The sequence below is a fragment of the Opisthorchis viverrini genome (genome assembly GCF_000715545.1).
Source record: "Opisthorchis viverrini unplaced genomic scaffold opera_v5_507, whole genome shotgun sequence".
NCBI lineage: Eukaryota > Metazoa > Platyhelminthes > Trematoda > Opisthorchiida > Opisthorchiidae > Opisthorchis > Opisthorchis viverrini.
The window spans coordinates 126,440-154,257 of record NW_008752171.1 but is presented as its reverse complement, the minus strand read 5'-3'; the positions used below and the strand labels follow the sequence as shown (position 1 = coordinate 154,257).

General features: G+C 45.7%; 2 protein-coding genes across 2 annotated transcripts in view; one reads left to right on the top strand and one right to left on the bottom strand.

Annotated features, from left to right (window-relative positions):
• The window catches only part of T265_11500 (hypothetical protein), a gene marked incomplete at both ends in the record, with an annotated part of 23,832 nt that extends 22,034 nt beyond the window's left edge, over positions 1–1,798 (top strand). Inside the window, one exon of the mRNA XM_009178170.1 lies at positions 1,446–1,798. Coding sequence (XP_009176434.1) covers positions 1,446–1,798 — 353 coding nt within the window. The remainder of the gene's footprint in view (positions 1–1,445) is intronic.
• Positions 1,799–24,719: 22,921 nt separating this feature from the next.
• Positions 24,720–27,818, bottom strand: part of T265_11499 (hypothetical protein) — a gene marked incomplete at both ends in the record, with an annotated part of 23,662 nt that continues 20,563 nt past the window's right edge. Inside the window, one exon of the mRNA XM_009178169.1 lies at positions 24,720–25,545. Coding sequence (XP_009176433.1) covers positions 25,189–25,545 — 357 coding nt within the window. The remainder of the gene's footprint in view (positions 25,546–27,818) is intronic.

Sequence of the window (27,818 nt, the reverse complement as noted above, 5' to 3'; positions counted from 1 at the left end):
TACTCTTGGCAGCCTGTAATAAGTCGTTGTGAGATTGTAGATAATGAGTACTAGAATATGTTATGTGCGTTTGACAGACTGCTTGTAGTAATTGGTACTTCAGATAATTCTAGTAACCATTCGACAGAACCTATATTGGGCTCAGGCACTGTAAGGTGCGTCAAGTCCTGATTTCGGAGCAAAATTTAGACTAACCGACAGATCTGCAACTGTGAGCGACGCAGAAGCCTTTCCCTGCATTCAGTACAACCTCGCTTTTCAGACCATCGTCTATTCGGTGGAAAATTTTCGCAGGTCGTTTTGCCATTTGTATGCAGATGAGGGTAGGTGTGATTTGATCCAGCTATTGGTCTCACTTAGTTTAACTGCCTCAACAAGCACCCGCTTCGATTCGTCACACCATTCAACGCTTCCTTAACGCACCAAAATGAGTTTACAGCGTTTCTGGATTAGTCTTTGCAGCATGTCTTATAGTGCAGTTACACCGTCCGTTAACAATACATGTACAGTATGTGGGCGTTATCCACGCCTGTGAGCTGGACGCTGACATATGAACATTTCACTGACGGATCCATCGTCAAGTCAAGTGATCCTTTTTTCAAGGATCTGTACTTCTGGCACTACCAGGTAGCGCGAGTCTTTCCATTCAACGACCGTGTGACGTGTCGACACAGTTGGCTCATGTGGTTAAGATGTGAACTTACCGACTAGTCTGTGGTTTGAACCCAACCACAACAACTCGACTGCTCCTATTCAGGCTTTTGTAACTTGGTGGTATCTCAACCCTCGTGCTTCCTTCGAGTGGCATGGCAACTGGGCACCGAAAGTGTGTTATAGTTGAACAATGGCTGATGCGTCTGTCAAATCTGATCGTCGTCAAACTCACTGTGCAGCCAGCTGTACTTAAACACCCTTTGGCAAAGTTTGGCGATATGGCTAGAAAAGTTATGGTAAACCGGATTGAATAGTCTATTTCAGTGTGCCCGAAGTAAACCTCTGACTTGAAAAGGCTGCAGCAGTTCTCTAGGGAGAATGTTCAGTGAATCAACTGCCCCGGCGTTACTGGAAGTCACCGCACGAACGGTTTCTCAACCTTCAAATGCATGCCAGTGCTGACTGGCCTGTATGCCTTTTTGACAAATATTGTAGACTTCAGTACGTAGGATTTCGTGGTACCGACCCGGTTAATAAATTGTCGGTTTGGCCATTCCTTCATTTGTATGACTACGTGAACATGTCTCCTTAGCTTCTGTCTATGTGATGAACGAACCCCCAACGGTCGTCCTGTGTGCACCACTTTTGTAGCCTTCTCGGCGTCGCGCTGAGACCTCTGTCCTGTTATGTTTATATGACATGCCATTTCTGACTAGTTCTTTGATAAGTGTTCCCAGGGGATCCATCTCGCAATCACAGCTTCTCAACCTTGTTACTGTTTCTTCTCGCAGATGCTAAGCGCAATCGACCTTCCGGTGGTCTCCCTGAATCTGGTATCTCCCAAGCTCTACCCAACCAATCCGTTTCAACCATCGCACTTACCACAGAAGCACAACTACAACAGCAACAGCAGCTGCAACAGTTCCAGCAACAGCAACAGCAACAACAAGCATATCTCCTCCAACAACAGCTCCAGCAACAATACTCCCTTCCTGTCACTCAACATGCAACTCTACAGCCAGCTCAACAGCAGATGCTTGTTAGTGGCGGCCAGCTCATGTCCGCGTCGCCCATGGTAACGTTATCCATGTCTGCCTGCCCAACTGCTGCTACTATCCCTATGCATCCAGGTTGGTTTTCATGAATTCTTTCAAAACCGTGTACTTAAATTTAATCGTAATTTGCCAACCCACTTTTCGGATCTTTCTAAATTTCGGTACATTTTACTTGGCTGTCAGGCTTCTGGCACAACTAAAGTTCCCTCAACCTTGAGCGCAGAGTAGGCCTTATCGTAACTGATGTGCTTGCAGTTTGACAAATCAAGGAGTAACATTTAAGAATAGCGATGTGGGACGTAAGAAGCCTACTGGAACACCTTACGACTGATGTTAATTTTTCGGGAAGTGGTGGTTGACGGAATTTTTTTGCGTTACGGATGCTCTTGTCCAAGTTTGGACGAGTTAACCCCGGTAAACTTCCCTCAGATTCCATGTCAAACATGTGCCGAGAAAATTACGCAGCTGATCCGCTGCAGGTAGAGGACGAACGTCGTAAGACAACATGGGACGGACTTTAGCAGACCTAGAAGCTAGAAAGTCTGAAGGCCGCCAAGCCATAGTCACGTTTGCTGTCCGTCAGGGATGCCCACTCTCTCCATTCCTTTTTAACTTCGTGATCGATGAAATAATGAGACAAACGCTGGTGGGTCTCCGAAACCCCGGTGTTCAAATAGCCTGTGAAGCCTGTCCAGCACCAGAAGCTGCGCTGGTTGGGACGTCTTGCATATGCTGAACCATTGTTTGCCGAAGAGAGTGCTGGTTTCATGCTCAACTCAGAGTGGCGCAAACAGAGAGGTGGCCAACCTTTCACTTGGCAGAGGAGTATGAAGGAGATCATGAAGCGCTTGGGTGCTGTCGGTGCTACTCGCCTTCCAGGATGGGGACCGCGTGATCCTCACTGCCTGGTTGGAGATACTACAAGATACGGCTGCCAACCGATGTCAGTAGCGTTCTTGTCAGTTTCTATCCAGATTGCCTGAGTAAGTGTCTGGAGGTGTAGGAGCCTCGGAATGATTGTGGTAAGCTAGCACTAAGTCCCTTCCCCGTCCACCCATACTCTTCTTTACAACAAGGCTTTCAAATAAATCATGATTGTACGGCAATGAAGCATCGGTGCTGAACACAGATGTCATGCTGTCGATGATGATGATGATCTTCAGATGGAATGTGAGACATACGTCAAAAGAGTGACCACGGAGCTCTTGTGCTCACTCAACTCAGGATGATGCCACAGCTTAGTGGTATTTAGTTCAGCTATGCATCTGACTTACGAATTTCGGCAGGTTAGCTTTGTTTCCCCCGATTAGTATACCGTTGATGAGGCTCGGTTGTCATGAAGACACCAGGACCCAATGTGTAGGATATTCATGGTATTTTTGGAATCAACTTTCTTTGTTGACATCGTCCGATCTTTTTTGACCGCCTTGGCTCTACCGGTGCAGTAAGGGATCAAAGACATCTGTCGCTGGATGTTATCACTAATTCTGTCAATAGCGGTGACTTCAAAACCTCCCATGAACTTCCGAAGAGTCCCGTCAAATTAAGCCCCATCATCACAAGCGGTCTCGTACATGTGCACATTTCTAGACGTCGTTATCGTTCTACCAGGTTCCCGGTTCATCTTCCGGTGATCAGTCTCTACAACTTTTCTGCTTTTCGAATTGGTTCTACGTTATCCTTCTAATGCCCACAAATTTCGGCTGGTTTTACCTAAAGTTTCTTGTTCATACTTGGTTCCTAGGTGTCGAACAGGAAGCATGCTAGACTTTAGCACTATTAGTCTTAGTGAAATTTGGTCAGCAGTGCGAAGGAAAGAGAAGAGACTGGAAATATGGTTCACTGGGGGAGTGAGTGATATTTGTTCTCCATCAGGAACTTCTGAAGATATTTCTATTTCTATTAATCGTTTCTCTGGGATTCAGGGAGAATAGTCAAATTCGGGTGCTGGAGAGTATACAATGCATTATGGGAAGCCCTATGGAATGATTTATGGAATTACGAGACAGCAATATTGAATATTGAGCTTTATCAGTAGATTGTTCAATATACCCGTAAACAAACGTAATTCTCACATCATGGGAACTTCCTCCAAAATCCCTCGCTGAATTATGTACAAGTACAAGGAAATTATTGAGGTAATGTAAAAAAGATAAAGGATTATCATATCCAGAGTAGACGCCAAACTGGCACTGTAGAATGATTACCACGTGTGTACGGCGCGTGATGGTGCGAGTATTCAGGAAACGCGTGCGTCTAAAATTATCTCAAGTGGTCAAAGTCACTAGTTTGTGACGCATCGCACGCATTATGATGGAGCCAGTCAGATGGACGTGAATAAAAAACGGCTGTGGATTCGGGATGACTCGGATTGTAGGAAGAAGGAGCAAACATACATTTGATTATTGTAGGCAGGATCATGTCAGTGAGACAATTATGTTATCGGGCGGTACATATCTGAATGACGATTGAACATTGGGTGGAAGCAGCTTACACATGCTTATTCTGAATACACCATGCACAAGTGCTGTTGTTATGATGTGATGCTGAAAGCAGCACTCTAGACTAAATGCGTTCATTAGTTAACAGGTGATACAGGTGAAACAGATGGAGCTGTTTTGGTGACTATTAACTCATCCATTAACTCCCATTTCCAACGATTAGCTGCATACTCCCTATCAGGCAGAATCCTACACGAAAGTCGCCTTACTGCTCGCAATCAGACACTGCTACTGCCAATAAACCTAACTCGCAAGTGATTGGTTAAAAGATAGGCCGTCCACCGTCAAGACGAGCCCTGATAGGTCGAAAGTGTGAACCCAATAGCCAATCATGTTTCACTGTCTACTGAATTTCGATTGGTAGCGTCGCGTCCAGAAGGCGTCTAAATATCCACAATATTGTTGTACATACGTTAAGCTGTGAGTTTTGGCCTGTTTTCGGGGCGTTTAATACACTAGAATTGAGATGGGACACTACCGTTATTACAAGGCCATACAATGGTTCTGGCTTCATCAGTTACCTGGGAGCAATAATTCCCGATTTCTTTTCTCGGCACTCCTGGTTCATGGGTAGTGAACACGTGGTATCCACACTGTGTTCGTGCTCCACAGGTGACCATGTTGTCTGTATATCTGTTTGTCTTCTGACCAGCGGATAATCTACGCAGTCTCTTTGAGTTAACAACTGTCACGTGGTTGTCTTACTTACTGTTCACGTTTCTGCTAACTGAAAATGTCTGATTAATAACAGCAGATAGTTGCCTAACTGTTCGTCCAATCCATCCACAAGTAGATGTCTTCATGCCTGGAAGTTCTATCCTGCCACAGTTCTGGAAGCAATTTCCTTCAATACAAACAATAGATGGAGCTACCGTAGCTAGAGCTATTGCATATTGGCAGACGGCTTGTAGCTGAACTGAGGTGAGCGTGTACATCCCCAGCGGTAATCCATAAATTTGGACTGTTCCGGGCACGACCAGTCTTTTCAAACCTTAAGATGTAGGGGAAGCTGACCACTATGTACTCTTGCAACCACCCATTTTTTGTAGTTGAAGTGCTCCCGGTTTAGCTGTTGGAGGACAGCACAAGTCACTGATATTGATTGATAATTCGTTATTTCTTGTGTACGAAAGTATTCGGGTAGGACACTAGAAGTTCTGTTTGATCTGTATATCAGTCCTTTTCTTTACCATTCTTATGTGACACTATCAACCGTTTGATTTGACCTTTTCTAAAGGTACTCAAGCTGCTATGGCAGCCGGATGTTACGCCACCCCTCAATTTCAGTTTCCTGGTACATCAGGTGCTGGTCCCCAACAATTCTTCATCGCCTCCCAAACTCCCGGAACCGGCGGCCAAACGTTCCTTCAGTGGTCCGCCGCTCCAGGAGCTCAGGCAACTCCTGCTGCTGTACACTTTCAGCAACAACAACAACAGCAGCAACAACAACAACAACAGTCGCAGCAGCCGGTCGCTGCGACCTGGCAGGCGGTTGGTGCTACACTGTACAATGCTCAGCAGGCACAGCATCAGCAACAGCAACAACAACCACAGCAGCAGCAACTCGGGACTGCTGTACAAACCCCAACAGCTGGTTCCACCGCAACGGCCACCACTGCTGCAGGACAACAGCAACTTTTGGCAGCCCAACAACAGCAACAGCCCAGTGTCCAACAGGCCGCTTTTCAAGTGGCCCAACAACATCAACAGCTCCTATTTTCCTCCCAACACCCACTAGGGCTACAAGCCACAAATCCTGCCTATGCCCAACATATATATCTGGCTCAAGCTCCAACAGGTTAGTAGCATTGGTAAGGTGTTGGAATATTGGTAGCTCGGGTGTATTAGTTGGTGATTGATCAGGTGGCTGTTGATCTGTTCGGCGGGCTTGGCAATTGATTTGCAAACGTTTCGTCACCATTCGAGGAGACATCTTCAGTGCGCTGTGCGCACATGTATCTTCAACTCTTCTACGTGTAGCATCTAAGCTAACAATCTTTCAGTAATAGGATGATTCTTCAACTGTTTTGCGACATCGATTAGGCATCTGGGAGCACTAGTACATTACTTCTTATCCGAGTCGTCATTGTGAAGAAGACTAGTGATATCTCAGAACAGTTTGGACCATAACCATCCGGCGTCTCATTTCTCATGTATTTTATCCATATCATCTAGCAGTGTTTCCTATGTATGTGACAAACCTCTAAGTGAAGGTTCTTTATACTGTTGTTGTATGTTCTTCAAACTACTAATGCATGAAATGACGTCAGCCATATTGGTCACCAAAATGGTCGAGTCGCCACGCATATTTTCAGTTATCGTCTATTCAGGTGAATTCTAAACTCAGTGTAATGGATTTAAATCGTAAGTCAGTGAACGTGCCTTCACGTAATCAGTGCGCATACATTCTCCAAAAATGAAGCACCTCTGAAGATTTGTCTTCTGTACTGTGTTCGTTATGTACTTACCTCTGTAATATTTACTATTCATTTATGTGTATTGGCGTATGAACTCTACTGACTCGAGTGTGTAGGCTTGCATCGAACTTTTCAACCATGTAGTATGAGCCTCGGCTGTTCGGTTTACGTGAGTTCGGAATGCCGCTGATTACGGGAGGACACTATGATAATAATGAATTTATTCAGTTTATTGTCTCCAACAGTGAGTACGATTGGGACTCGCGTGATTCATAGAAGTGTCCGCTGTTCCTAGTACGGAGGGACGGTCTCTATGACGTGCAACACAGTATCCAACTGGAGAATCTCATTCCCTTTATTGGAAAGAATGCGCATACTTTGTATTCTTGTTAGTTTTTTTCACCTGAAAAATTGTAGGCAATGTCTGTACTGACGAGTAACATTGGGGGTACATCAACTCATCTCACAGGCGATACGCCATCGCACAAGGATCGATGTTGTGTTTAGTTCAAACGTCAGTGAAGTCTTTGGTGAATACACTTCATTCGAATAGGTAGTGCAGGTGCTCCCCCTCAGGAGCGGAGCCCTCTAAGAAACGATAACGGTTCTCCAGTTTTGAATCGAGGACATTTGAGTGCACCTTTTATCTGCAGGCTGTTACCTTTCGTGTTCCTTTAAATTTATTCGGGATTTAATTATTCATGATACCAACGGAAGAAACATTATTTTTGGCCAACCAGGTTGTTCATCCTTTTTAACGTAATTTTTTCTATAGTATTTCATTCTCCCACTTTATTCTAAATATCTTTCGTCCCTTAGGGGTTTCTGCCTCAGCCGGAGCATCTTACCAGTTACTGCCTGTCGGCTGTCCAACAACCAATTTCGCCGGTGTCCTGCTGCCTGACCAGCAGCAGCAGCAGCAACAGCAACAACAGCAGCACCAGCAACAACAGCCTCAGCTAACTCAGTGCTCCGCAGCGGCAGCCGTAGCTGCTCAACTTCAGCGAACTCAGCCAACACTGCAGTTGCAGGCTGCGCAACAACAACAGTCTCTACAGCCACAGTTCCAGCAGCAACAGCTCCAGCCCCATCACCTCCAACAAGCACATCAGACTCATACATACATTCAACAACAACACCAGCCGGCTGCAATGATGACTGCAGAGGTCGCTGGCCAAGCCAACGTTGTGTCCGCTACTGGTGCTGCAGCTCCACAATTTATCACACTTGCTCCTGGGGCACCGCTCAAGGTTATGGCAGTTGGTCCGAACGGCCAGCTGATACAAACCACTGGACTGCCCCAATTTATGCCCGCTGCACCGGTTGGCATGACGATAGGTCAACAAGCGGCCATGCAGCAGTCTCAACCCACTGCAATTGCGGTGGCCGCCGCTGCTGCTGCTGCGGCTCAGCGACGCGTAGCCACACCACAACAGCAATCCCAACAACAAGTGCAGCAGGCAAACGGGCGAGCGATTTCAACTGCCCCAACGGCTGCTTTCTTTTCTGGGACAGCCGTATCTTCTGCCACTATTCCCTTGGTGCAAACTGCAGCTGGTGGCGAAGATCTTGTATCCAATCCAGCTAACGGAAATCCTCTCGGAGACGAAAAGTTGGTCTACACAGCGCTATGATATGCACGTTATCTACAGCTGATCCTTGTTTTTCTGACTGACACTTTCAACCAATCTTCCGTCGGCTCGCTCACAATGTTGTTATGTAACGGCAGTCAGCATGTAACTGTGGGCATTTTCTCCACTTTCTTACCCACTTACAGAATAATACAACGAGCTGGAACCTCCCACCCACCCTCTCCTCGTGTAGAAGTATACACGGTGTTGTACAGTTCCATAATTAAGCATTTACTTTGATTTGCAGGTCCAAGATCTCAACCAGTTGAATTGGCCTGTGCTAAACCCTATGGCTACGTATAAATCGTCGTTCTGATATTTGTGTACATACATCTGCGCGCCCTATCTTCCTGTCTATGTTTGTTCTAGTCAGTCCTGTCTAACGACCACCTACACTCCTGACTTGGACATCAAGATGTTTTTTGTCGACCCGTTTTGATCAGAACATTCCGAAATGTATATGACTGTTTTTCCTTGTCTTATGGTCCTCCTCAACGCATTTGTCCGACTAATCAAAGGACCAACGTTTCTTATTGATCTTCTCACTACTCAATCAACTGATGCATTTTACCTACTGGCCGTATATCAGGTAATCAAATGCGTTTCCTACACTGCTGTCTTTTTGATTACTACATGGCGTGTCTCTATTCGTAAGTACCGTTTCTCATTATGAACTTAGGCCATTATGAATGTATTCAACTAAGATGGCGAAGTGGCATGTTTGTAGTCACTTTGACGTTCGGTTAGCGACCGTCCATTCCGGGTTCACTTTACATATACTCGACTGCCTTTGCACGGATTGAGCCCAAGATGTGGAGGTCTGTGGTCAGCAATTTGTAACCCAGGGTACGTTGTTCCTGAAGAGCCATGAAAATCCCACCTGAATTCAAATCTGAAAAACTTCCTTATGGCAGCAGTCTTAGAGACAGTTCGTCGAGTTCTCTCCGTCTGTTTATCGTGAATTAGTTGTCTATTTTCGACATATCTCAAGGACTTTTCCTTCCGTGCATCTAAGTCAAATGCCATTCATCAAAGTTCTTGTACGCTGCGCTAAGCGCGTACAGCAGTACCAAAAATACGGGTAATCTACTTCTCCATGCCTATGTATGTACATACGTATCATGGATTGTCATGCCTAGCTATTGCCTCACAAGCCAGTGACATGCCCTCGGTCGGCTGTTCACTCAGTAAGAAATGTCAGGGCTGCATAGTTTACAGATGGAAGGAGAAATGCTTGTCCCAGCATGTATGTAGACCAAAGTCATCATCATGTATTAATGGCCAGTAGCCTAAATGTCATCATTGTGCGGGACAAACTGAAGAGAGATCCCACATTGGAGGATCTAAAGGAAAAGTGCACGCCGAACCAAGGCAAAGAGATAAGGGGATGACGAAGTCCATGCGGTTGTATTGAACTAGGCGTGCAATATCAGGTTCAAAGAATGGCTAAATGTCCAATTGTCCAGTGAAAATCAAAATAATGATTGACATCCAGGTCTAAAACAAGAGTTGATATAGGCACAAGACGTGAACAGAAAAACGTGATACCCTCTTGAACACAAAAATAGAGGAACCAAACAACACTCGTATGAAGAGTCCTGGTATTCCGATTAGCTACACCACAGGGGAAGCACCGAACTCGACTCTCACTCTTATCAGAGTTCATCAGCACAGCATGTCTTTGGCCGCTCCGGCAAATGTTTGCCTGGACAGACCAGGATAGGCTGGTGAGGCAGTCATAACACAATCCCTCGCATTTAAGTTGTCTCGAATTCGAATCCCGAGGATATACACTGCTAGTAAGTTCTAATAAAAGAACGCTTGAGTCCATGGCTTTTGCCATTCGGTGCGGACTAATCTGAATTACTGTGGCCGAATACATGAGTGCAAAGTCCACAGATGATGCAGTCGCCTAGAACTAACCGCAGTTGTCTTAGGAAGGCAACATGTGAGCCAAATGAGATAAGTTCAGTCGTGACAAAGCTTTGTCAATGTCTGGCACTTGGGTTAAACTTGTTACACTTTGGTCCTACCAAAACGACATGAGATGCATGGGTGAAACTAACCAGATGTTTGGTCGAGTACTCATTGTCGACTACTTGGCTAACTCATCACGAAGATGCTGAAACTTACCGCGGCGCGACGGTTTGTGCACTTCCATAGCCAGGTATGCTATACTGAGGAGCGTGCATATGACACTCAGAGCTTCTCATATCAGGGGGGTCAGTGGGTATTGGCCTTATCAAAACAGCCGCCTGGTCCTCTGGGTTGGGGTATGAATGTGTGGCGACTTGCTCCTTCAAGTTGTAGGCTGCTCTGAGTCTTTCGCCAACTACCGCTGCCTTGTAGTTATGCTTTCGAGCCACAGACTTCGGTTGAGAACCAATCTTTCATGGACCCTGACTAGGTCTGGGTACCCTGACAGGATCTCAGCCCACGTTCAGCCGTGAGTTGCACACTTACAAAGTCCCATGCCATACTGACCGTCGCCCGGCACCATCAGCCATACGGTGGGGAAGGTAAGCGGAAACAACACTTCTGACGCCTCCCATCTTCCTCTTTCACACATCCGCTCTTCTCACCCTCTTTCTAGCGGCTTTTCCGTTGGCTTGCTCTTAAGAACCCACAGATCCGTTCGCCGCCTACTGTCACTAGCTGCAATGTCTACAGCTGACTCTGCTGCCACGATCGTAGACGCTTTGAGTTCACCCATTTGACAATCTGTAACATTTGAACTCCAAAACGAGCTGGACAACCAACTGCTCTTGCATGTACTCTGAACTCACATTCTATCGATGAATGATGTCTCCCTGGGACGGAGATTCAAGACAAGTACGGTTGTTTTTAAGCTGTCTACTCCATGGGTTTCCGTAAGATTTTTGCTAATAATAAATAATAATAATCGTTCAACTGTAGCACCATTTCAGTGCATAGCTACCATGCCACCCGAAGGAAGCATGAGGACCGGGATATTGCCAGGTTGCCCAAGCCTAAATGGGCGGGGTCGGGTTCGAACTACGGACCTGGTCAGCGAATTCGCGCTCTAACCAGTAATCCATCTCTTGCTTTTGGTTGCTCATCTCTGGAGGTTCAGAAACTGCAGTTGCTGGAGTTAACTTTGTTTTAAGCCGCCAAGACGAGGGGTCTCTGACCGAATGGTTGCCGTCGATAGTCGTCTCTGTTCAGTTCGTTTGTCAACTTGTAGACAATCGCTGCCTGTTCATGCGTCTACTTACGCCCCAGCAGACTGTTGCTCTGATACATTCAAATAGAGCTTTTTTACGGCGCTCCGAGTGTTCTTTGGCGGTAAGCTAGGAGCTCAGACATTGTTATGGTTGTTTGTAGTATAAGTTTACAATTAGATAGACTTAGCGCTGCTGAGGATCAGTTGAGTGGTTGCCCTAGACTGGAATCGAGATGCACGGACAATGGCGGATGTCTGCTGCAGTTATGTGCTGACCACAACCTGTTTCAAGCCTGTGGGAATAGGCACAGAGTTCTCAATCCTCCCTGCATAAGATGCACGGTGGCGGATGTCTGCTGCAGTTATGTGCTGACCACAACCTGTTTCAAGCCTGTGGGAATAGGCACAGAGTTCTCAATCCTCCCTGCATATTTACTGCTTTCCATTTCTAATACCCAGAACAATCAAGCATGAGCTATTGATTATTGACAGTCCTTGCGTTCACGCACCGGCTTTTTCTCCTAGTCCTGCTGTTGTTGTTTGATCCCTGTAGGATGAGTGGTTAAGTGGTTACAAACACCAGTTACTTTCGTTAACTCCACAGGGGGAGGCAGAACATCTTAGTTGTACAGAGGTATTCCAGTAAAGCTTGACAGTATCTACGGGGCTTGTACCAATTTCCGCATTTGGGACATCGAACTATGTCGATACAAACCCGCACATAAGGCGTTAGCATCGAGCTGTGTGTGCAGCCCAATGAAATACATTTGAACAGAGTAAATTTGAGGGAGTGAGATAAGACAGTTGATTCAGGGATCAGTTCTAGAGCCACTGATATGCCCAAACGCTGACCCATAATCAGGTAGGGATCAATGAGCAGCTGTAACCACAAGGAATGAATTGATAGGCTCGATGTCTTCAAGCAGTCAAGGATGTTTCCAGGGTGCAAAACGGCTAGAGGGTGATAGCAAATAATCACTTTGGGTTGTACAACGGTAGTCACAAAAAAGTCATTTTTCGTGTCTCTATAGAATTAGAATTTCCAAATGTGAAGGGTAAAGGTGGGTTACGTGAAGACCCTTATTTGCAATAAAACAATAAAGATTATCTACAACGCAGCGCAATTCAACACATCCCCATCACCGGCTGTATTACACTAGTAATAAATGCTGATACTTAACTGCTCAAATTGAACACGATGTCGATGGAATGCAAATATAGTGCATATATGGGAAACCAACAACTACACCAACATCGCAGATCATGAACCCGGGGTGGTGGGCCACATAACGTTCCCGTAAATTTGAACTGCTGCACCTCCCGAACGGCCGCGGTAGCTGTACTTCGCCCTACCACGATTGAACTTATGTGGAAGGGTTACCTCTGAAATGTGGTATAACCACCACCGGGGTTCTCACTCCATAGTGTAGATTTCCAAAGCCACCAAACAAACTCTGAGAGTATAAAAAATTCGACAAACAACCTTTTCTAAACACCATGGTTTCAAAATGTTGTGGTCTTGTTCCAAACGGAAAATTGAAGACCCTCATTCTGCGTTTCGACAGTCTTGGATATTAATGCTATTGTAGCTATGGTTACAGCAAGCAATGTCCTGCTGTGTGAGTGACAGGAGATCCGGTTCGATCCATACATTCCAAATTGGAATTCGAGTCATTAGACCGTTACATCATCGTTACATCCAACAGCGTCATATTCATAGCCGTTACATCAGACCAGATCACAATTCCGTGGAAAGACATCCAAAGTTCTAGCTTACTTCGAACTGCTTATCAGTCGGTGAGGCTCGCGTGCGTAGGCAATGTAAAATGGGCCATCCGCCTCGTCAAATACTCTTATTTACAAACCAGCTTCATTTTACCGGAATAATCAACTGAGTCTAGTTGATTCTGTCGTTTATGGTGTTCTTCTAACAGTTTTCAGGAACCGTATGAGTGGTGTGTTGGGTCCAAAACGATCGTCCAACTGCATATAATCAATTGTGTATATGGAACATGTAGTCTCCGCTACCTACTGAGCCGCTAAAATATTCTGGAAAACGCGCGTTCCCTAGGATAATGAAGGGGACCACGACAAATCGTTTGTTCGTCAAAAATAACTGCAGTGAGTCCATGTAGAGGGCAATGAATAGTGTACACTCTAGCTGGAATTAGCAAAAGAAGGGACCGCGGTTAAACCATGAAGGGTTAGTATTAGAAGAGAATGTTGGTAGCTCAGGTAGCATAGATGGTCGTTGGTTTATTCACTGTAACCTTATGAGTAGCGTTCCTGCAAGAAGATTTACCGCGGTATCTCCACTATCGTACCAACCAAAACATGAGGCGGACTTTATGCAGCACATTCATTTGAAGAACAACATAAACGAGAGATTCAGCTGGTATTCGGTTGTCTTCCATATTGGTGTGCGAATAACTGTAGTTCACGAATTTTTTGTAACTTGGGTTACAATATGGAACACAAGGTTGTGCGGAACTCGGGGAGTGCGCCTGAGCTCCAAGAGGAGCGAAGCTGGTCGTAGGCCGTCGAACAGTTTTCAGTAATCATGTGAGCGATTCCCTTCATGAAAATATACTGCGATGTCTCGAATAACGTACCAGCCAAAATACAAGTGGTTTTTGTGCAACACATTCAGTTGAAGGATATTGTATACGATGGTCGTTGTTTATTCACTGTAACCTTATGAGTAGCGTTCCTGCAAGAAGATTTACCGCGGTATCTCCACTATCGTACCAACCAAAACATGAGGCGGACTTTATGCAGCACATTCATTTGAAGAACAACATAAACGAGAGATTCAGCTGGTATTCGGTTGTCTTCCATATTGGTGTGCGAATAACTGTAGTTCACGAATTTTTTGTAACTTGGGTTACAATATGGAACACAAGGTTGTGCGGAACTCGGGGAGTGCGCCTGAGCTCCAAGAGGAGCGAAGCTGGTCGTAGGCCGTCGAACAGTTTTCAGTAATCATGTGAGCGATTCCCTTCATGAAAATATACTGCGATGTCTCGAATAACGTACCAGCCAAAATACAAGTGGTTTTTGTGCAACACATTCAGTTGAAGGATATTGTATACGAGTATTTCAGCTGGGGTTCAGCTGAGTCTCCTTCAAAAACCAAATTGGCGACTTAGTGCATTTCACGAAAGTTAGTATCTATCTGACAGGGACTCGCTCCTTGAATCAAGGCTGACCATCAAGGACAAACACAAGGAGAAGAAGCAGTAATCCCGGGGGGTATGCCCGGCATGAATCTGTACACGTGAGGTACGACGTCATCCTAAGATGTGGGTAGAATTTCCTTGCTTGCGTTTTATCCGATAGTCTATTGATGCGGCCATAGATGTATTTGGCAAGTCCGCGCCATTTCTCACAGGTGTCTTACTAGTTTCGAGACAAAATAAGCAACACGAGTGTATTTATGGTGTAATTGATGGTATTCCTTTCGCGATATACTCGCTGATTGAGCCAACAAAAGAAACCAAAACCTTAAGGTCGTGAGCCGCTCTTCACTGAATAATCTGGATTGACGATATTTTTGATGAAACACTCAGATGCGGTTGCATGAGTCACGGGTCATTGGCAATGATCACATTCCCGGAAGACGATTCTATCTGTCGTCGAACACAATCAACCGAAAGGTGCTTGGAATCCTACCAAGAGCGCTCAATTATTTTTCAGTTTCTTAGACACCCCAGTGCGCGGGATGGTGCGATCGATGTGCGAATGAATGAGCTCATTGACACAGATTAACTTGGGATGGACAGTATCAGGAAGGTCAGATTACTTAAACCAACCACTGAAGTGCCCAAAGTCTACGGAGACCCTCAGCTCCGCTAGATGATGACCTGACAGACAACGACTCCGCAATATTCGGCGCCACACAGCCTCGTACAAGAGCCAGACAGTGTGTCAGCGTTGGACCCAGTTCAGACAGAGCCCCTCTAATAAATAGCTTGAGGCCGTTGTATATTCGCACTCGAAAGCACGCATGCTCTCGCACTCGCTTGTTCAGAATATAGCTCCAGTGATCCCTTCTGAGAGTCTTTTCTCCGGCACTAGGCACTGGAGTGGGGTCGGCGGTCAGATTCAAACGATTGGCGCCGCCCGAACACAATGAGTCATAACAATAACTGATGAAGCGTTGAAAGAAATTTGGCTGCAACAACAATATCAGTTTGAAGTGGCGCAATCACGTTTGGTGGAAACATTGATGCAGCAACTTGAGATTCAACCACGAAATTCCGCTCCATATACAGACTCAGTCGACTCAACCGCCAACAGCATCACGAAGTTCCACTATGACCCTGATGCTAGCCTAACATTCGATCCGTGGTTCAGAGGTTACAGAGAGGTTTTCAAATTCGAACTGAAGCACAAAGATAATGCTAGGAGAGTACGCTTATTGCTCGGAAAGCTTGACACAACAGAACACATACGGTACTCCAACTTTATCCTGACTAAGAACACACGAGATCTCGGTTTTGACAAAACCGTGCAACAACTCTAAACAATTTTTGGTGAGCGTTCCTCCTTGTTTAGTATTCGCTACCAATGCATGAAACTGGCGAAAAAGGAATTGAAGGACTATATAACTTATACCGGTATAGTCAAACTTGAATGCGAACAATTCATCTACCATAACGGGTGACCAGTTCAAGTGTCTTATATTCATATCTGGTCTTCGGTCGCATTCAGACTGATAACAGCGAGACTATTGAACAGGATTGAACAAACTTCCGAGATAACGCTGCAGTCCATTACCCAGGAGTTCCAGCTCCTTTTGAATCTTGAACACGACACGGCCAAGTTGGAGAGACCCTAACCCTACTTTCAACATTACCAAGACGACATCGAGGTAACCTCCCGTGGTGACATATTCGAACGGAGCAAAGCTACCTTCTGCATCCTGGAAATGCGGTGAATGGCATTGCGTGCGATTGCGTCTGTATAAAAGGCACACATGTTCAGTGTGCAATCGACGTTGGCATAAGGAAAGCCAGTGCCACAAGCGGAAAGCGAGCAAAAGACGCAGCCAAACTCGGAGGTCACGAAGCAGACGGGGCCAATCAGAACCCCGTTTTAACATTTGAGAACCAGATCGATGCTCGTCACAAGTACGTTAGAATCAGAGCAAACAGAAGCACGATTCGATTGCAGCTCGACACGGCCTCCGATATTACGATCGTTTTCGCGTGTGCCTGGAGGAAGATCGGATCACCGAAACTCAGACCGCTGCCAAAAATACTTCAGGTGGTAAGCCTGAACTACTTGGTGAATTCGATTGTGAGATGGAGATAGCAGACCACCGTCATTGTGGTATTGTCTTTCTTGCTGCTTGTGAGCATAATCTCCTTGGTATAGACTGGATCGATCGCTTGCATCCTTCAACATTGTCAATCGACGACTTATGCATATCCAAACCAACCCAAATCTTGAGTGTCTGGGACGAGTACTCAGTCCATGCCGCCACCAAAACACTACAACATAAATATAAAGACGTCGTCAGCGAAGGTCTTGGATGTTGCTCAAAAGCAAAAGCGGTGCTTCATTTGCGCCCGGAGGTCCAGCCAGTTTTTAGACCCAAAAAGTCAATGCCATACGCGGTTTTACCAGTCCCCGATGCCGAACTCAAGCGCTTTGAAGATGCCGGAGTCCTGAAACTGGTGAGTTACTCCTCACGGGATGAACCAGTCGTGGGTGCCGTACGTATATGTGCCGATTACTCTACAGGTCTGAATGATGCCTTGGACAGTCATCATTGTCCAATGCCGTTACCTGACGACATTTTTGCCAGAATCAGCGGTGGCGCGTATTTCCCGAAGCTGGATCTTTCAGAAGTCTACCTGCAAATTGAAGTCACAGAGGTATCCAGAAACCTCCTGACCATTGATGCGCCCCGTGGCCAATTTCAGTACACTTGATTGCCATTCGAAATGGAAGCTGTGATATTCATCTTCCAGCAGATTATGGACACGATGCTGTGTGATCTGACCAGAGTTGCCGCATACCTTGACGACATCGTCGTTGAGGCCACATAAGAAGACATTCTGTCTCGATTAGACGCCGTCCTCCAGCGGATACATTAATACGGGTTCCGGCTGAAGAAAAATATGAGTTTTTCTTGTGTTCTGTGAAATAGCTTGGTTTTATTACCGACAAAAATGGCCGTCGACCCGATCCGTCTAATATCGAACCAATTGTGAGAATGTCCCCACCGTCGAATGTTGCTGAACTCAAGTCTTTTTATGAGGTTGATTAGCTAATACAGCGCCTTCCTGCCAATTATCCACCGCTTGTGCGAACCTTTCAACCAACTTTTGACCAAAAGATGTCGGTGGGACTGGTCACGCGACTGTCAGCTTGCATTGGAAAAAGTGAAGAGGCTGTTGCATTCTGAACTTCTACTCACGCATATCAACCCTCAACTACCTATCGTTCTCACAACTGACGCATCGAATCGTGGAGTTGGTGCAGTCATTGCTCATACATTCCATGATGGCACGCAGAAGGCGATCACTCATGCCGCAAGGTCGCTGGCTCTAGCTGAACGAAATTACGGTCAGATTGAGAAAGAAGCGCTAGTAATCGTTTTCGGGGTGAAAAAGTTCTACAAAATACTTTACGGCCGAAACTTCACGCTTGTGATGGTCATAAACCACTGCTGACTACATTCGGTTCCAAGAAAAGTATCCCGGTCCACACAGCCAACCATCTACAACGATGGGGCACGATTCCGCTCGGCTACAACCTTACTGTAAATTATGCCTCAACCGAGAAAATTGAGTAGGCCGATGCTCTGATGCGCCTAACTGCTTCTCATGAAATGGAACCAGAAGACCCTGTCATAGCGACCGTTGCCGTCGAACCGGAAGTCCGTGTTGTGGTGCTGGAGACCATGAACCAACTACTCGTAACTTTTGACGCGGTCCTAAATGCCATAAAAAATGACAGCATATTACAGAAGGCAACTGAGCACCACCAATCAAGCTGGCCAACAACCTGTCAATCAGAGGAGCTCCGGAAACGGAGTTCGTTACCTGTTGTCAGTGGCTGTCTTCTTACCGTCATACACTACCGAACTTCGCACAGTCCACAGTGGACATCCAGGGCTAAGCCGTATGAAGGCTCTTACTCGCACCTATGTCTACTGGCCCGGTATGGATGAGCACATGGAGCAGCTATGTCGGAGTTGTTTCCCTTGTGCAGCTGCCCAGATGTTACCCAACCGATAGTCGTCGCAGCCTTGGCCACAGCCAGAAAAACCATGGTCACGAATCCATGTGGATTTTGCCGGACCAGTTAATGGACAAAGCTTCCTCATCGTTGTCCATGTATCCAGTAAGTGGCCTGAAGTCCACTGAAGTCCACGGTAACTATCACTAAACTGCGGCATTTGTTTTCAATATTCGGTATCACGAAACACTTGAGTCTGACAATGGCACTCAGTTCACATCGCATCAGTTTGGCGAATTAGTTCGAAGACGGCATCAAACATGTTACTTCCCCACCATTCCACTCCAACGGTCAAACTGAACGGTGCATGGACACCTTCAAACGCGCACTGACAAAAGCAGAAAAAGAAGGCACCACGGCAAAAGTCCTGGATACGTTCTTGCTGAATTATAGAGCAAATCCTAATCCAGTCTCTGGATGGTCGCTCTCCAGCAGCGGTTATGATGAACGGACGGTTGAGACTTACCAATGGCGCTATGTTGCCAATATTTACGTGTTTTCAATCACCGACAGGAGGGAAACAAACATTCAGGCCTGGAAACCATGTACTTGTCAGGGGCTATCGCTCCGGGCACCGAAGATGGACTGTTGGAGACGTTCTCAAAAGAATCAGTCAAGTGATTTACAGCGTCCATGTGGGACCATTGATATGGAAACAGCATGTCAATCAATTACGACCGACTGAGTGCCCGATCTCAAAGGCTGAAGAACATCTACTGGACCCCAACCTGCTGCTTGAAACCTTTGATCTTCCAAGACCAGCATCTATAGCCACTGCCTCACATGTAACGCCCAAAACAGATCCAATGCTGCAACCGAAGCGTCGTACCGGTTACACTAGAAAACTGGTGAGACCTTTACAACTTGATCGGCGACGACAATCTTGCGTTGAACGGCCAAAAGGGGGAAGTACCAGGAAGGTCAGATTCCTGAAATCAACCACTAAATGCCCGAAATCTACGAAGACCCTCTGGTCAGCATCTAGCTGATCAGAGCGACCACGCCCCATCAATATGCAGCGCGTCACGATCCCCTACGAAAGCCAGATGGCGTGCGTCAGCATTGGATAGACGTCAGAACCCCCTAAAATATGCAACGCGTCACAGCCTCGTACAAAAGCTAGACAGTGTGCGTCAGCGTTGGACCAAGTTCAACTTGAGGCCGTTGTACATTCCCACTCGCACGCACTCACGCTGCCGCACTCACTTGTTCGGAATATGGCTGTTGTGTTCCCTTCTGAGAGTCTTTTCTCTGGCACTGGAGCGGAGTCAGCAGTAAGACAACAAACAGTGTAGTCTAGGGGTGAGAAATGTCATTAATATAAACCAAGACAGATACTCAACAACTATATACATGTTCGAAAATTGTGACCGAGGTTACTTTTGAGCGAATTAGGATAGCTCTCATTCCTGAAACATCATATACCTCAGGTAGTGCATTGTATGCACAACCATCCGCGGAAACTAGGCTCGTCAGGGATCTCTCGGTTTCTCGTAGGAGCGCGAACAGTTTAGTCTATGATCTTAATATTGGAATGTCAGTAGTTCAGGTTGTATAGATGGCAGCGAACAGAACAGCCATTACAAACAATGAATACCATCTGGTGATGTACTCCACGTACCACCTTACGGTAAAAGTTGAGGTTCCTGTGTATGGATAGACCTTGTGTTGGCGTAGTACTACGCTCCCAAATAACGCACTGATGATGTCACCTCGATTGGTGCTGAAACGTCTGAAATCAAACTGCTCAGCTCAGCGACGACCACCATCTACGCTACCTGAGCTACTGACATTTTCCTCTATGGAAGACCTTGTGTTTCCCGCTCAAAGGCACCAAATCAGTCTTTGCGTTTGCAAAGTCCACAACCAGGAACGCCGTAGAGCCACCACCACCGCAGACTTGATAGCTGAATTTCCCTTTCTATCGACGTGCCTAGAATATTTCAGTTCACTTGGACTACCCAAATCAAACGTTCCGCGAAATCCGTTCATGCCGCTACAATGACAACCATAGCGTGACACTCACTGCACATGGACTATCAGACCTATGGCAGTGGTAACACAATGACGTAGTGCCGGCCGGTAACCAGGTCTCCCACAAAGGTCACACGGGTTCAATGAGGGAACGTGGTACGTGATACCCTGTTATAAAAGCTTCACATGCCTCAAATAGAGCATAAACATCGGGTGAACATTTGACACAACCAAATGGGTGTACAAACCATATGACGGTCATCGCCAATCATAGGATTGTACCACTCTATCCGTGTTTATAAATGGGATCGAAAAGCAAGTAACAGCAAACTTCAGACCTGATGGAGTGGACGGACGAGGTGCACCCAATATTTGAAGAACTTCTTGATGTCTTGAACCCCACAGTTCTCTGCCCAAAGTCATCGGGAAAAATCCTGCGGTGTTAGTACGCAACTTCACTCTATCTAGTTATTGTCTCAATCATACTGCTAATTGTGCTCCATGGACAGCAGTGACTCGGTATACTGATAGAGCCGATTCCCCTTCTCCGAGGAATTTGTGTTGAAGCAGGAGGTGGAGTTCTTTCAACGGTGGAGACCACTTAATTCAATTCGAGCAGTTGATTTTCCCTTGGACATGGCCGCTATTTTTCCGTGAAACTTGCCTCATTTCGTATTTCAAATTTAATAACACGTGCGCAACAATCGATTGCAGAGACCTCCAGAGTTATGGTGAACCCCTCATCTGGTTCGGGGCAGTAGTACTATTCGCCTCGTCGTAACAGAAATTTCTTTCTAACTGACATGGTTCTTTACCAGTAAATCGTGCTTGTCTGGTCAAAAAGATGAGGATTTCTATCTTGTATGTACTTCCTCAACTATACCTGCCGCAACTCAGTCTTGTAAAACATGTGACTCCAGCTTCGCATCTGTTGCATGAACCAGGTGCCATCAATGGAGTTGAGACTATCTATCCAAACTGAAGGTGGATTTATTCATCAGCATATCAAAATCCACTATCCCGCATACTGAGCTGCATGAGAAACTGAGGAAGTAGGACAGTTCCAATAATCTCTCGTACAGCATATTTTAGCCGTTCAAGGTGGTGATATTGTACTCATAGACGGATATACGGTAGCCCATCCGCACACCGGCACTGGCAACCAATAACACCTGGGTTTCAGTTACATCAAAAATGTAAGTCGACTTTTGCCGCCAAGCTTTTGACTTCTGTGCCTTCGTGGACTGCATTTCGGAAAAGGTCCGAGGTCAACCGATCGCACCGCAAGAACTCAGCTGTTGCTAGGATACTGAGTTCAGAAGTGCCTACAATAGAATTTCCTCTGCCTCTCGACCGTGCTCCATTTTCAAATAAATCCGCCTCAAACTCTGAACCCTTAGGGATTTCATTTCCGTCTGAAAATTTCAAAGGATTCATCAGAATGACGACTTCGGGGACTCAATGATACATATCTACGCTCGCAAGTTTATAAGCACTTCGACCAGAACACTCGGAAGAAACAGGTTGACATTTCAAATCAATTTCAACCATCAACATTTATAGAAAACGGACAGCGGCCGGTAACAACCAGTTGATTACATCGAACACTGTGTAGAAGAAAGGACTGGTTCCAAAGCAATCGGATCGCTTGAATCAACGGTGTGTGGGAAACACAGACAACAAATGTCGAAGTGTCATTTTATGGCATAGGACGTAATTCCATCGTGAAATCAAAGCTTAATTGAGGCAAGCTGATTACTGGGGAATAGTCAAGTTTTATTTATTATTTATCGGTCTTCACCGAGGTCATGAGAACGGCCTTGAAACTTCAATATAGATGGAAAACTTTAAAACTTCCGTTAAATGAGCTGAAGAGACCCCACCAGAATCTGCATTGACGCGTTTCGAATGCCACGTCTCTCGGTAAAAACATATGCACCGGTTCAACATCGTATCGCGCCGTTCTTTTTCACTTCGACTATAATTCCACACACACGAACAAGACCCTACCGTAAATGGTAGTACGCAAATCCGAAAACTATGCCTCGTTGATGAACGAACCGAAGTAAGGGATATGAAACATTATGTCAAGCATACCACATGGATAACAACTGGTATCACATGTCCCTGACAATCTAAAATTTGGAGATGCTCCGAATGAGTCAGGACTCACAAGTGACGCCATTTTTCATCCACACGTCGTAGGATACGCCTGAACCATTGGTGTGTCGTCACCTCGCTTATGGAGACACTAAAAATACATTCACTTTGTGGAGGCAATCGTTCACAAACGTGTCTGTTATACCATCAATCAGTCGGTTTGAGGCTGAAACTATGTATTTTTTCACTACCTGCCACACGTGATGCTCCATACCACCCAGGATGGTAATCTATATTAAGGGACAATTGCCGGATTTATGACAGAGTAAATCGGCAACTTTTTTAATCATCGTGTGGGGTATCGGAATCTGTCGGCCATCTTTAAAGGGGGTGAATTTCTCTAGGGTAAATTGAAGAAATATAGAAGAAATCAGACAACCTCATCTCGGTGGGACAGTTTCTAGGTGGTGATTTCATGGTATTGATGCTTGTCACGATCATATTCATGTATGTTGTGTACGTTAATCATCCTGATACACACCCTTCGAAGAAAGGCTACTTCTCTGAAGGTTCTGCTAGAGTCCCCGGTCATCAAAAAGCAAAGTGTAGCGACCCAGTTACCCACACACTTGACTGTTCAGCCCACAGTCGCTCACTGTATCACGAGACTTGTCTCTTTCTCATACTCACGAACACGTCACATTAAGCTGACTCATCGGACATCTGCACCGCCTAGTCAGTGTACCAACCACTCACGTGCTGACGCGCCCACGCACACGCACTGGAACCCACATAAAGGGAAACCGAACCCAGTCAGGACACACAGACTCGCGCGCGCGTGCAGGGAGCAAGGAGTCAGCCAAACACTCCCAGTCCACGGACAATCATGGAATACGTGTAGAAGCCACAGTGCGGAGGAAACACGTTCCCGCCATCCGGACTTTCTCCAAAAGACTCCCACATCCGATAAGTTCCTTTTTTTGACTCGCTCCCATTTCGCACGGTATTTATTTTTATACGTGTTGCAAACCCCCAGTGTCAATCATACTAAACACTTTTATTAGTGCATATAACCTGAGTTGTTATGGCCATCAACGAATGTGCACTAATAAAAGTACTCACCTCAAGGAAGGTCATGCACCAGGGAAGAAGCGAACCCCCCTCCCCACAGTGTCTTCTATTCGGAGACCCTTGTGATAAATTAGTAACCAAATGAAGATAATACACAGACAACATAACACTCCAATAGACGATATCCACCGGAGGAAACATGTCAGTGTCTAATCGCGCCCTTTCCGCATCAACGGGGAATCCTCAAATCCAAGAGGAATTCTACCCAAAAGTTCATGGAGAATTCGAGATGTTCCTTACCGGTCGGCACCCAACGCACGCCTTTCTGTAACACAGAGATGCTTTGAAATGTGATTAGAGGGTTGGGAAGAAGTGTGATCCAACGCACAGAAAGTATGAGGAACACGAAGTCAAAAAATGAGAGCAAAAAATGTACACTGCGATCTGAAACACGGGGCGACATTTGTGCAGAACATCCAGTTGAGCAACATCATAAACCGGATACGGCTGAGCCTCTTGTTAAGACCAAATTCGTTCGGGAATAAAGTTAGGAAGGTCCAATAGGCTGATTGGGACGGAAGTAGAAAACTGATCCGGCGAACAACCTCACGTGCTGAGCTCTGGAATGACAGGCGGACAGAATATCACATATTGATCTGAAGGACCCTATGGAAGGTCGGACCCATGCCCTCGAAAAGGCAGCCGAAGAGCTAAGTTAATCTGCCGCCTGGGTCAGTTTCGGAGCTACTACACCGGACGCTACCAGTCAGTATATGATGGGAAATAACCGACTGCTTGTAGTGAAAATCGTTGGATTCAATGACAATTGAATTAAATGAGTGACAAACCCAACTTGCTCAATTCTCACAACCAACCTCATAAATTAACAGCAAGTTTGTCCTCATATGTCATTAAAAAGACCGACAAGTAGCCACTAAACTCTTAGATATGACAAGCCACCTGGTACAACTCAAAGTAAATCACCTGAAGTTCTCTTCAAACGATTAGAAAAACACAGGTAATTCATTAAAACCAGATTGCCCGTTTATGCCGACGAGATAGAAAAGATCAAGACCCACAAGTCAACCCAGCTGACGACATTCGAAGAACAAAACAGAATGTTTAGATACAGAAGCTCCATGGTGATAGCTGAGACTAAAATATCATTGCATTTCGCACCCAAGTGGAGAAATCAAGCCGGAGTGGAAACTGAGGTAATGAATAAGAGTGGCGATGGTCACTTCACAGAATTCGAATGGCCAGAAGAATGATGTAGAACTGGCGACGGTCGAAAACTCGATGTAGAGGTTGACGTGGTTTGTTGTGGAAAAATGGGGCTACCCTAGCAAACTATACATGTACTTCGGGGGTGGACTGGGCGGCTAGAACCGAAATAGGACCTGAGGGTGAGGGAGGGTTCTTCGGGGGTTTCATCTTTCCAGCAAGTACGGCTGACACTTCTTCTTTGGTCAAAGTTTCAAAGTGAAGTAGTGCCTCAGCCAACGTCTTGTGTTGCTTCGAGTGGCTCGTAAGTAATGCCCGTACACGATTTAATGAATCGTTTAACAATTGATCCACTTCTTTGTCAATCATCTCACGTGTGTTCTGGCTTAACTGATCCTCTCGGAGGTCGGTGACCACCCGTGGGCCCAATTTGGTGGAGAGACCGAAGCGAACCACCATATTCTGTGCGAGCATTGTGGCTTTCTGTAGGAGGGAAAACAGAAATAGGTCAGAGGCCGTGAATGAACTTGAAAATCAGTACGCGTATGGCACAGTATACGAAGTATTCACACCTAGGAAGATAGTCAAATCAACGACGAAACAAACGCTGGAGGTTGATATCCACATAGACCTTTTACTATCTTAAGAATGCTTGAATATCGCTACATCACCCTCACAGAGTATTGTTGAGTTTTCATGTAAGAACGTAAACTCTTCAGTTTCAACCGACCGGTTACAAGGTCACTAACTGACGATGAACGAATGCCCGGAAGTTTGAGGCATGTCACAATCTAACTTCTTCACATTTCCTCAGAAACAAGCTCACAAACAGTCCAGTTTGTAGAACGATAGTTCAAGAAAACCATAGATAACCGGGGGTATTCAACTTCCACTGATGAGCGTTCTGACGCCATGAAGAACTAATGACGTTTTGAACGACTAATGTGGAATCCTGAAATGCCTGTTGTACCGACCTAATGTATCGGCCACCATTGAATCATGCACTTCACACCAGAGGGTTAGCTGTCAAGCAATGATGAAAGTGTCCCAGATATCTTGCATTGTGAATCTGGCCCTTTTAAAAAACTAATTAGGATTGCGGTTCTTAGTGGCTCATAACTTTCAAAACAGACAGACGGGAAGGGATAGTTGCTATCGTCCATTTTTACCCAAGTGTGTTCATTCAATCAGTGATTTCATTTTCCCTCAGGTTCGAACCAGGGGACAATCGATTGCTAAATTAAAACTACAAGAACTTAAGCCAATATAGTACGAAGGCATCGCGAAAGGTTTTTCAAAGACGTTTTTCGGGCGAAACAGAAACTGATATCATACAGTCCAACAATATGCACGTCGAAATACTTGGGTGGGAAAACCGCAGCGAAATGTGGAGGAATTGTACGGACCGATCCAAAGGCAATCCCGGTATTGAGCAGGTTAACCAGCACTTCTGTCTCCCCCCTCCCTCACAGTGATTCACAAACATAATCATATCAAGTTTGTGCAGACTGGCGGTTGCCGAATAAGAGGATGATATCGTCCGCATAACCCGATTCCACTAATCACTTTCTACGTGCCACCTCGAAACTTAGATTTCTAGGCTTTTAGAGTGCATCTTATGATGATTATATGGATAGTACAGTTGAACAAGATCGAAAAAGTAGAGTCGTTTTAACGAAACGCGCTAGTTGTCCGGAAAACTTTTCACTTCCACCGAAAACTATCACACGATCAAGTGTTGGAATGAAGAGCGGCAAGGACATGTATGTTTGTCCACGTAGATGTAAGCCTCCTCGGAGTCAAAAGAAAAAGTGTACACAACATGCATGGCGCCGCTGAAGCTTTTGGTGTACCCTCTATCTGATCGAAATCCTATTTACGGTTTCCGATTTCGCATCACACGCGCCCGGAATACGAGAAGCGGTATTTGGAAAAATAAGAGCTCTATGATGATAGCTTAAAGGCTCATAGCTCCATCGTTGCGACAGTAGATTTGCGTACCACTCTTGAATAAAGATATGATCACTGATTTACTCAACCCTGCTGTAGCCGTGATTAAATAAAACAACTCAACTGAAGCAGAGTAAAAGATTTACGATCGTCCTTGAATAACACCGGTCGAAACAAATAGCCCAGCTCCACAGTAACATTCCAAGGAAAGCATGCAAATTAGTGCAGTATTAGCTGGGAAAGGACCTAAACTGACAGACAACAGCTCGACTTGAAAGGTCCAAATACATACAAGATACAGGGCCAGCTAAACAGCCTCGTACACAGCCCATGGGTAATTTGAAATCATCATCATCATTGACAGCAACACCAAACATGAACACTGTCGCTTCAAAGCCATACAAAAAGGCTGATGGCACCACGCTACGGCCGATGTGGCATGAGTTTATTGGTAGGTGTATAATTCATGATTTTACGTCGGCTGAGATACTGCAAGGGCGCCGAGATCTAGACAGGGTCTGAAACAGATCAGGGTCCTTAAGCAAACCTTGACTCAAAAGCCTAACCGAAGGCAGCGGTGGCTGGCATAAGGATGTCAGAGCAGCTTACATTTTAAGCAGCAAGTCGCCACACACGTTCCAACCCTCAACATAAGGAATAGGTGACTGTTGTGATCAGACCTTTAACTATTGACCAGCATAGTATAAGAGGCTCTGAGTGTCACACGCACACTTTCCCAGTGTAGATCAATCAGCACAAAGCGTCGTACCACGGTAGGATCCAGTCTCTTAGGGGGGGGGGGGGGG